Source organism: Loxodonta africana, chromosome 7 (assembly GCF_030014295.1).
Source record: "Loxodonta africana isolate mLoxAfr1 chromosome 7, mLoxAfr1.hap2, whole genome shotgun sequence".
In the NCBI taxonomy this organism is placed as follows: domain Eukaryota; kingdom Metazoa; phylum Chordata; class Mammalia; order Proboscidea; family Elephantidae; genus Loxodonta; species Loxodonta africana.
In genome coordinates this window covers 85,518,395-85,530,479 of record NC_087348.1, presented here as the reverse complement: position 1 = coordinate 85,530,479, position 12,085 = coordinate 85,518,395, and the positions used below count along the sequence as shown (strand labels likewise).

The 12,085-nt window shown below is 40.9% G+C and overlaps 1 protein-coding gene across 1 annotated transcript; it reads right to left on the bottom strand.

Moving 5' to 3' along the window:
- Nucleotides 1-211: 211 nt before the first annotated feature.
- LOC100654857 (olfactory receptor 52K2-like) lies at nucleotides 212-3,671 on the bottom strand. Its single transcript, XM_064288579.1, has one exon. The coding sequence runs from the start codon at nucleotides 2,242-2,244 to the stop codon at nucleotides 1,300-1,302; it is 945 nt and encodes a 314-aa protein (XP_064144649.1). The 5' UTR covers nucleotides 2,245-3,671; the 3' UTR covers nucleotides 212-1,299.
- Between the last annotated feature and the right edge of the window lie 8,414 nt (nucleotides 3,672-12,085).

The following is a 12,085-nucleotide window of genomic DNA, read 5'->3' as shown; positions in this document are numbered from 1 at the left end:
AACAAAGGTGGGAAACAAGGGAAAGGAGAACTTTAGGTTCTTGCCACTCCCTTCGCCTCCTAAGCTTCCACAACTCCCAAATTTCTACAGCCCAGCTGACATGGGCTTAGAGATCATCTTTCAAGGCTAAATAAAATAGAGAGGTGATATAGATGTACATATGGATGTAGACATAAGTTTATAACATAAACATTAGTCTCTGGGGAAACAAAAAGGTCACAAGATAAATGTAGAAGAATGCACTTGTGGAAGATGGTGTATGAGGGCTTGTGTGAGCAGTAAAGCTGCACTTGTCAGCATTAACATTAAGAATTCTCTAGTATCTGGCTTTGCATGAGAAAGAGAAAAACACATGTCAATATTCCCATCTCCCATTTGCTTTTCCATCACATTTCTTCCACTATGCTGGGCCCCTGGGTGGGAAGTTCAGAGATCACAATGCACTATGATTATCATTTCTTTCTCTGTCTCAGAACAGAAACATAAGTGTGGCATCCCTGCTTTAGCAGCCTGTGTATCACCTGTACTGAGCAAGGAATTAGCACATTCTTAATGCTCAATATTTAGTGGAGAATTAGTAAATGAGGAACTCACATCCTTGTAGAAGATATAAAATATGTCTATGTGCAAAAAAAGAGTTGTATGATGTACAAAGAGATGTCAAGGACATGTCTTATTCAAAGTGTTTAATGAGAAGGATTAGCCGTGAACATGGAGAGGTCAAAAGGAGAAATAAAAAAATCTGTAGGTTGGTTCAAGTGAAGAAATAACTTTCCAACAAGCAGAGTTGTCTGACTTGGAATCGGTAGCACTGGAAGGTTGTAAACTCCCCAACACAGGAGTGTTTAGACAAAAGTTGAACATCACCTGTCAGAGTGACTAAGAAGAGATTCCTGCATCAGATATAATGCTGGTCCTCTCTCAGGTGGTGAGTGGGTAGTTCACCAAGTTCCCAGTTACTTGGGATAGAAACTCAGATTCTCACAGTCTTCTCTTAAATAAATGAACTTGGAAATATTTTTGTGTCTCTAGGTGAGCTCGCCAGAAGATATTGGGTCAAGAATCTGACAAGAGGGAGGGTTCTGTAAAGAGACAGCAAAATCACCGACTCGAGTCCAGAGGCTATGAGGGGACACAGACCTGTGAGTCCTGATTAGAAAATTGTGAGTTTCAGGACACCATTTATTTTTTTCATTATACTGGGAAATAAGTAAACATGGAGATTCTGGCAACCCTCCACTTGCTATTATGCAACATTGGAACTGTCCTATATGGCTCCACACATCCCATGCCCTCCATTTACACATCCTTTCCTAGGAATAGTCCTATGACTTGCTCACAAATCTGCTTCGTCTTGACGCCACAGATGATAGGGTTGACCATGGGTGGGAAAAGCAGATAGAAGTTAGCAAGAAGAATGTGGACATGGGGAGGAGCCCGGCAGGCCACATGATGCATGACTGAGGAGATGACCACAGGTGTGTAGAAGGCTAGAATGGCACCTATGTGAGAGACACATGTCCCAAATGCCTTATAATGAGCCTTCTGAGAAGCAAGCTGTAGAACTGCCTGAAGGATAAAGATGTAAGATAGGATAACAAACAGCAGATCCAATACCACAATAAACATGGCCACAGCAATGCCATAGATATTGGTGAAGCGTGTGTCTCCACAGGCCAGCCTTACCACAGCCATGTGTTCACAGTAGCAGTGGGCAATCACTGGGCCTCGGCAATAGTGGAAGCGTTTGAGCAGGAAAGGGAGTGGGGTCATTAGTGTCACAGCTCGGAGTACAGCAGCCATGCCAATCCTGGTGATTAGGTGCCCAGTCAGCACCATGGTGTAGTGCAGGGGCTTGCAGATGGCCATATAGTGATCACAGGCCATGGCCAGGAGCACTGCTGACTCCATGATGGAGAAAGAGTGAAGAAAGAACATCTGAACCAGGCAGGCATCGAAGTTGATCTTCCTATCCCTGAACCAGAATATGGCAAGCATTTTGGGCAGTGTTGTAGAGGACAGGACCAGGTCAATGGCTGCCAACATGGCCAGGAAGAGGTGCATGGGCTCATGGAGGGCTGCATAAGAGCGGATGATGAAGAGCAGGGTGCAGTTGCCCAGCAGAGCCAGTGTATAGGCAAAGCAGAAGGGAATGGAGATCCAGATGTGCAGGTGCTCCAAACCTGGAATCCCTACCAACAGGAAGGCAGCCGGATGGGTTGCTGTGATATTGGAGACTGACATGGCTTCTGGAAATTCTCCTTGTTGATTTTCACAGGGTTCCTTCACCTTCTATGTACACCTTCCAGGCACATAAAATTACAGAATTCAAGCTCTGATAGCCCACCTGGGTGGATTAGCTCTTTTTTTGCATTCCTAAACCCTATTTAAAATAAGTTAGGAGTCCTCATAGACATGGAGAAACATAGTCCATGTCTCCTGCACTCAAGGAACTTGGAGTCTCATTGAATAAATAGAATACTCAATAGGATTCATACTACAAGACAGCATTCAGAAAGAAATGGAGAAGAGGTAGTATTTTCTGTGTTCTTAGTGATGTCAGGATTACCTTGATAAAAGAAGTAAAAATATGTTTACTATATTTCTGTCAAACATACACTGGCACCATCCTACATGCCAATCAAACCAAAGTCCCAGTCATTTCTGTTCTGAAATCTCAGATTTGAGTGCCTGCCATTCTCAATTAATCATAGAACCTCTACACTTTCTCTAGAACTATGTTGTCTGATACAGTTCCCATGAGCCACATGTGGCTATTTAAGTTTAAATGTGTATTTATTAAAATTAAATAAAATTAAAAAATTGGTTTCTCACTCACAGAATACACTTCTTAAGTGCTCAATTACTGTAAGTGACTGATGGCTACCATATTAGGCAATGTAGATACATTATAATTCCATCATAGCAGAAAGTTCTTTTGGAGAGCAGTGCTCTAGAATATACCTTCCAGGTCCTTTCCACACCCACAAATCTCACTAAATACAACCCTGCTGCCAGCTTACTGAGAAAATGAGGAGCTTCTTTTTTTGATTCTTCATTAATATTCATGTTGATTTTTCTGTTCATAAGACTCTTCCTCCACACATCTCTCAACTCCTTAATTTTCATCACATGAAAACTCTCTCACCTCTTCAGCAATACTGACCTCTGGCTTCCACACCAAATACCCTTTTCCTTAACAATATTTTAATCTTTCCCTCTTCTCTTGTTCATTTTTTTTTCTTTTCTTCTGTCTAATCCTTAAACATTGAGTTTACCAGTTTTTTCCAGACTCTATTCTCTTTTTTGTTGTTGCTGTTATGAATTGGCTCCAACTCTCAATAACATTTTGTGTAACAGAAGGAAACATTGCCCAGTCCTTGTTGGTATGTTTGAGCCCGTTGTTGAAGCTATTGTGTCAATCTACCTCACTGAGGATGCCCCTCATTTTTGTTGGCCCCTACTTTACAAAAGATGATGTCCTTTTCTAGCTGTTGGTTTTTCCTGACGATGTATCCAAAGTAAGTCAGTCAAAATCTCACCATTCTTGCTCCCAAGAAACGTTCTGGTTGTATTTCTTCTAAGACTGACTTGTTCATTCATTTGGCAGTCCACACTATACTTAATATTCTTTGCCAACACCACAGTCAAAATGCATCAATTCTTCTTCTATGTTCTTTTTCAGTTACGCAACTTTTTCATGTATACGAGGCTATTGGAGAGAGCATGGCTTGGGTCAGTCACACCTTAGTCATCAAAGTGACACCATCTTCTCTCATCTGTTACTGCTACAAAAACCACCTAACAAGAGTATAGAGTCAACCTTTTGTTCTCCAATATCTATTCCTTCCCACAAATGCCCACAACATTTTGAAATGAAGGGACTTGAAGTAAACGGATTGCGCTTTATTCACTTCGATATTCCCAGCCTCTAGCATATACAGTAGGTGTTGAACATTTCACCAACTACCAGACTACTGAAAAATAAACCTTAAGACTTTTTTGCAAAAGACCCTCCCTTCCACCCATCTGTTATGGACTTAGACTGGTTGGTTAGCTCCTAATTCAAAATGTATCCAGGATGGAAGTTCTAAGAAACTCCCCACAAGCCTTGGTTACTTGCATCAGAATAAAATCTTCTTCTCATTGGAAAGTATTTTTGCCAAGTCTTACTAATACTTGTCAATTTTTTCCAAGAATGAGAATTGGCTGTATAGCAAACAAACTCTATGACAGTAGGAGCTTTTTTTTTTTTTCAAACTGTTATATCTCCACTGCTTAGAACAGCACCTGGTAGATGACAGGAGCTCTATTAATGACTGTGAAATGATCCCACATATCTGTTTCACCTTTAACATCCTGAATATGCATTTTCCATAAATCGAAACATGTTTCACTTTATCTCTGAATCTCCATGTCCAACAACTTCCTGCATCCTTCTTCTGAACATCACTGACTATCCCGTGACCTGCCAACCCAACTTCACACAAAGAAAAAATTATCTGTTCTAATTCTTCCCACACAAGCACAAAGTGTCCATCAGTCTATAAGCTTTATTTCCTTTAAAGTTCATGCAAGATCTTCTGCTCCCGGAATCAGAATCTCAGAGTAAGAGAGTGAATAGAGCCATTCTTCTTCCTCTTATCAATAGAACCCAAGAAACTTCTCTGCAGTAAATGTTTAGTGCAATGTTTAGGAGTCATTGTCCTGTAGCCATATCCTGTTTCCAGAGCCAAGATGCTCACACTTGACGACAGGATTTGTCTTCTGTTTTTTGCCTATCCCAAAAGTGTTTAAAAGCGGGCCTCATGCAGAGAAAGTACTCAGTCAACACTTGCAGCTCTTTGGTAGCCTACACGTTTATCCTAAGAGGATATGAAAATGATTAAAAAAAAAAAATGATAGATTTGGGAAATTAATACCCAGATAAGGTAAGATGGTCACTCACCTAAGGTGATTCAAGGATGTGGCATGTGGCAGAAGGATCGCTAAGAAATGTATCTCCTACCTTACCTTGTCATCTTCCTGGTACAGGCCTCATTATCTCTTTCCTGAATACTGTAGCAACTTCCTAAACGGGATGGGGATTCTTGTGGGGGCTGGGAGGAGCAATGATAGGAGGTGAGAAGTGATAGGATCCAGCTAAGACTTCTTGGAGATGGCTCACATTGTTTGGCATAAAAATGAGGCAAGCATCCTCTATGATAGGAGGAGGGACTGAATTTGTAGATAAAACATTTGGATGGGACTGTCAAGACTTCTCCTTCCATTGAAAAGCCATAATACAGGCAAGAAGGAAATTGCATTGGGAGCAAGAGGGTGGGGCTGATATCTACGAACAGGACAGGGTGTGGGAGGTTATTGACAGTGCCCTCGTCATTTCTCCCTCACCACACCTGTCACCTATGTCCTGTTTTTCTGCAGTTCCAGCTCTGGTCAAAGTCCGCAGTCTGAAGTACAATTCTTGGTCCTTTCCACTAGCTTCTTGCAACTCCAGCACAGCTTTCCACCTACAGTGAGAGAAGTTTGAGAAGGAGGGAGCTGGGAAGGATGCAGCTGGCTTTATCTTCATGTATCTCAGCCCTTCTCTCAAAAGGATTTGGAAGCAGAAACTGCTGCACTTTAGAAGAGTCCTCAGGGGCTCATGATAGGCTCAGGCCTCTTCTTTAGTAGATGACTCAAGGGAACACCCCCATCCCAGGGATCCTTTCCCTAGGGTTTCCTGCAGCCCATGCCGTATCCCCGTTTAGTGGCACTAATTCATGCCTCCCAAGGTCATGCCTTGTTCTCAGGGTTGTGAGCACTTCAGGTAGGGCTTCCTTGTGCCTTAGTCTTTGCTGTGCTTTTCCTTACCCCTAGCGTCTTTTCTGCAGTGTCTCCTAAGAAAGAGTCTAATTATAACATATAAACTGCAACTAATGCCCATTCTGACTGTGACCTGAAAGGGCAAGACTTTCAGCCTAACCAGACCAAGGTCATTTATTAAGAGTTTTACTTTCCATACACGTTACAAACTGATTTCAGCTTGTAACTTTGGCATGACAGTTAACTTCCCTGATCTTTGATCTGTTTCCTTATTCCTATAGTGAGAAGAATAATCTCAGTTCTTCCTAACTCAGAGTGGATGGGAGGACCTAAATAAATAATTGAGAAACCATTATTTATGTGGTTTATAATTATTAAAAATATAGAAATAATAAAGAGGCTCTTTCTACCTAAAACTGACCTCAATGCCTGATATTTTGCAAAGACCTGAGAAGAAAGCTAGTTTTACCAGGAGCTTTTTGGACTTTGCCTGCCCTAACGCCCAATAATACTTTATAGAAGCAATTTCAGGGCACTGTATCCTAGTCATACTCACTCACCACCCAAGAAGTATCCTAGACCTATGTGTATCTTGCCTAACTCTTGGTCCTGAGGGAATGTGGACTCAGCACACCCCAATGATAAATTGGGGCTCCTGGAATGTTGGAAAAGTGGGGTTCCTACATAGGACCTTTAAAAGTAGAGCCTATACTAACTAAGCACAGCCAGACTTATGATTCAGGCAATATGAAGGGAACTTGGGATAGACCTTAAATGGCAAAAGTTGGTGTCAGCACACCTATGTTCATCGTAGCACTATTCACAATAACAGAAAGATGGAAACAACCTAAGTGCCCATCAGCTGGTGACTAGATAAACCAAATGTGGTACATACAATGGAATACTACACTACCATAAAGAATAATGATGAGTCTCATAATGTGCATGAATCTGGAAGACATTATGCTGAGTGAAATAAGTCAATCCCAAGAGGACAAATATTGTATGATCTCACGTTTATAAAAAAGACAAAAATAGGTATACATAAGAAACCAATGTTCCCTGGTGGTTAGTAGGAATGGGTGAGTGGGGAGAGGGGAAATCACTCTTTAGATAGTAGACAGACACTTGTTAGTAGGCACTTGTTATTTTGGAAATGTACCACTGAATGTGGGAAATGCACACACAGCTTACCAAAGTAAATGATGTCATTCAGAAGTACACACACACACACACACACACAAAAGAATGTTTTTGGTAAATGCTTTGCAATAACAACCAAAAATATATGTGTAGTTACATATGTGTCTATGTATGCATATATGTGTATAGGTTTGTTTATGTGTATATATGTGTGCATATATAAATGTATGCTTTTATATGTATATACATGTGTGTGCGTGCATATATGTTCATATAGCACATAGGGAGCACAGTTACAGATGCTTCTTAGACATAACCAAACACCTCGCAGGATTGGTATTATGGGTTTGAAACCTTTGGACCATAGTCTCTTGGGACAACTTGGTCAATTGGCACATGCCATTCACAAAGTTTGTGTTCTACATTCTAGTTTGGTGAGTAGTGCCTGGGGTCTTAAACATTTGGGAGCTGCCATCTAAGATAGAACTATCAATTTCTTCTTGTCCAGATGAAAAAAGAAAAAAGGAAGCCAAAGACTCAGAGAAGAAACTAACAGTTTATACAAACCACAGTCAGAGACCAGAACTACCCAGAGACGAGAAGAACTAGACGGTGCCCAGCTACCACTAACGACTGTTCTCATCAGGACCAGAATAGATGGATCCTGATAGAAGGGGAGAAAACCGTGGAACAGAACTCAAATTCCTGCGAAGTCCACACTTACTGGACCTGTTGAGGCTAGAGCACTTCCTGAGACCATTGCCCTGAGGTACCCCATAAACCTTGAACCAGAACTACCCCTTGAAGTCACCTTTCAGCTAAATAACAGATTGGCTCATAAAATGAAGAATATTACCAGTGAGTACTGTACACTTTAAAAAAAAAAAAATCATCTATACGAGACCAAATGGTCAACACTTATTCTAAAGCACAGATGAAGGAGTATGGGGGGCAGGGAAACCAGATTACTGGAAATGAAATATCCAGACTGGAATGAAGGAGAATGTTAACACATTGTGAAAAATGTAACCAATGTTACTGAACAATTTGTATTGTTGCTGTTGCTAGGTGTCAAGTCAGTCCAACTCATAGCGAACCTATGTACAACAGAATGAAATGTTGCCTGGTCCTGCACCGTCCTCACAATTGTTGCTATGTTTGAGCCCATTATGTTGCAGCCACTCTTTCAATCTGTCTCCTTGAGGATCTTCCCTTTTCCCTGACCTTCTGCTTTACCAAGCATGATGTCCTTATCCAGGGACTGGTCCCTCTTGATAACATGTCCAAAGTATGTGAGACAAAAGTCACCCCATCCTATCTTCTAAGAAGCATTCTGGCTGTACTTCGTCCAAGACAGGTTTGTTCATTCTCTGAAAGCCCATGGTATAGTCATCATTCTTCACCAACACCATAGTTCAAAGGCATCAATTCTTCTTTGGTCTTTCTTATTCATTGTCCAACTTTCACAGGTATTATGAGGCAATTGAAAATACCATGGCTTCAGTTGGGCGCACATTAGTCCTCAAAGTGACGTCTCTGCTTGTTAACACTTTAAACAGGGCTTTTACAGCAGAACGATTCATGTAGTAATTGTTAAATGGGAACCTAGTTTGCTGTGTAAACTTTCACCAAAAACATAATAAAATAATATTTTTTAAAAGTTGGCATCAGGGCAGAGGCAATACAAAGAAAAAACAGGCTTGGGGTCAGAAGAATCTCGTGGTTGAACATTATGTAATAGAACAGAGGATATACTGGCTAAATTGCCAGATCATGCTTGTGGGAAACAGGGATCTAGGGTCATGGTCAGGGAAGGCTAAAGTGATATACACTAAATTAAGTGAGTATAGATTAGAGTCAAAGCATCCAGACAAGGGTCAGATAAAGCAGTCAGTGCCAGCGGAAACAGCACCTTACTCGTTCCCTGACTCCAGTCTGAGGGTATAAAGTCATGGGGGCAGTGATGAAAAGCCCATGAGATTGTGAGTGATCGGGTCTTGAATAACCATGTTGGCGTTAACTGCTAGAATGTTAAAGCACTTCAGCTCTATTTAATTCTATTTTTTTTTTTCTCTTTTATATAGTCTACATGCATTTATATGTATTCACATATTTACCCTTTCCAGTGTTCCTCATTTCTTCTTGTGTTTCTATGTTTTGATCCACATAATTTTCTTTCTGCCTGAAGAACTACAATTTTCATTTTTCATGGTAATTGTGTTCTATAAATTCTCCGCAAATGCTGAATTAGCAAACACTGAACCAGCCGAGTTGGAACTCAGCTGGCAATATGCACATCAAGCAACTGAAATTTTTGGCTGCTCTGTGCATTTGCATGTCCACAGATAACCAAAAAAGTGCTGCAAGTATTAGCTTTGGGATCACAGATAACTTTTAGTTAATAGGTGAATTTAAAAATATGGAATTCATGACAACGAGGATCAACTGTACTGTTAGTTTTTACTGTGGTGGAGCCCTCGTAGGGACACATTCCATCAATTTTTGTATGTTTGTAAAACTCTTTCTTATGGCTTCATTTTTTTCTTTTTTTGATTGACCAAGCACTGCTTTAATTGGAGGATTACAGCCACCAACTGTGGTAGGATCCGATTCAAGCAGAGATAAGGCTTCCAGTGAACATTTCTGCTGGTAAGACATTTATGCTATATTAAATATGTGAGTTTCTTAGGGCTGCCGCGACAAAATACTATCAAGAAGGTGACTTATAAGAACAAAAATTTATTGCCTCATAGTTCTGGAGGCTAGAAACCCAACCAGACTTGTTGGTGGGGACATGCTCTCTCCAAATGCTTCCGGGGAAGATCCTTTCTTGTTTCTCCCCAGATCTGGTATCCTCAAACATCTTTGACTTGCAGCTGCAGCATAACTCTTTTGTCGCCCTCTGTGTCGCTTTTTTATAAGGATACCACTAAGATGGTGGAGTAGTGGTTAAGAGCTGTGGCTGCCCACCAAAAGGTCAGCAGTTCGAATCCACAAGGTGCTGCTTGGAAACCCTATGACGCAGTTCTACTTCATCCTATAGGGTCGTTATGAGTTGGAATCGACTCAACGGCAATGGGTTTGGTTTTTGGTTTTAAGATGGTATTAATGCTCACCCTACTTTGAATATCTTCAAAGACCTATTTTCAAACAAGTTCACATTCACAGGTACCAGGGGTTAGGACTTCAACATAACTTTTTTTTTTTAAATTTTTGTTGTGCTTTAAGTGAAAGTTTACTAATCAAGTTAGTCTCTCACACAAAAACTTATACACATCTTGCTAAAAAAAAAAAAAAAAAATACACATCTTGCTACATACTACCAATTGCTCTCCCCCTAATGAGACAGGCTGCTCCCTCCCTCCACTTTCTCTTTTCATGTCCATTTCGCCAGCTTCTAACCCCCTCCACCCTCTCATCTCCCCTCCAGGCAGGAGATGCCAACATAGTCTCAAGTGTCCACCTGATCCAAGAAGCTCACTCCTCACCAGCATCCCTCTCCAACCCATTGTCCAGCCCAATTCCTGTCTGAAGAGTTGGCTTTGGGAATGTGGTTCCTGTCTTGGGCCAACAGAAGGTCTGGGGGACATGACCACTGGGGTCCTTCTAGTCTCAGTCAGACCATTAAGTCTGGTCTTTTTATGAGAATTTAGGGTCTGCATCTCACTGCTCTCCTGCTCCCTCAAGGATTCTCTGTTGTGTTCCCTGTCAGGGCAATCATGGGTTGTAGTCAGGCACTATCTAGTTCTTCTGGTCTCAGGCTGATGAAGTCTCTATGTGGCCTTTTCTGTCTCTTGGACTCATAATTACCTTGCGTCCTGGGTGTTCTTCATTCTCCTTTGATCCAGGTGGGTTGAGACCAATTGATGCATGTTAGGTGACTGCTTGCTAGTGTTTAAGACCCCAGATGCCACTCTCCCAAGCAGGATGCACAGTGATTTCTTAATAGATTTTATTATGCCAATTGACTTAGATATTCCCTGAAACCATGGTCCCCAAATACCTCCCCCTGCTATGCTGGCCTTTGAAGCATTCAGTTTATTCAGGAAACTTCTTTGCTTTTAGTTTAGTCCATTTGTGCTGTCCTTGCCTGTATTGTGTGTTGTCTTCCCCGTCACCTAAAGTAGTTCTTATTTACTATCTAATTACTGAATACCCTTCTCCCATTCTCCCTCCCTCCCCACTCTCGTAACCATCAAAGAATATTTTCTTCTCAAGTTCTTATAATAGTGGACTTATACAATATTTGTCCTTTTGTAACTGACTAATTTCACTCAGCATAACGCTTTTCAGATGCCTACATGTTATGAAATGTTTCACAGATTCATCTCTGTTCTTTATCAATGCGTAGTATTACTTTGTGTGAATATACCATAATTTATTTATCCACTCAGCCATTGATGGGCATCTTGCTTGCTTCCATCTTTTTGCTATTGTAAACAGTGCTGCAGTGAACATGGGTGTGCATAAATCCTTTCGTAGAAAGGCTCTAATTTCTCTAGGATATATTCCAAGGAGTGGCATTGCTGGATCGTATGGTAGTTCTATTTCTAGCTTTTTAAGGAAGCGGCAAATTGATTTCCAAGGCAGTTGTACCATTTTACATTCCCATCAGCAGTGTATAAGTGTTCGAATCTCTCCACAGCCTCTCCAACATTTATTGTGTTTTTTGGATTAATGCCAGCCTTGTTGGAGTGAGATGAAACCTCACTGTAGTTTTGATTTGCATTTCTCTAATGGCTAATGATCATGAGCATTTCCTCATGAATCTGATAGCTATCTGAATGTCTTCTTTAGTGAAGTGTCTGTTCATATCTTCTGCCCATTTTTTAACTGGGTTATTTGTGTTTTTGCAGTTGAGTTTTTGCAGTATCGTGTAGATTTTAGAGCTCAAGCCCTGATCGGAAATGTCACAGCTAAAAAATTTTTCCGAGTCTGTAGGTAATCTTTTTATTCCTTTGGTGAAGTCTTTGGATGAGCATAGGTGCTGATTTTTAGGAGCTCCCAGTTATCTAGTTTTTCTTCTGCATTGTTAGTAATGTTTTGTATACTGTTTATGCCATGTATTATGGCTCCTAACGTTGTCCCTATTTTTTTTTCCATGATCTTTATTCTTGCAGATTTTATATTTAGGTCT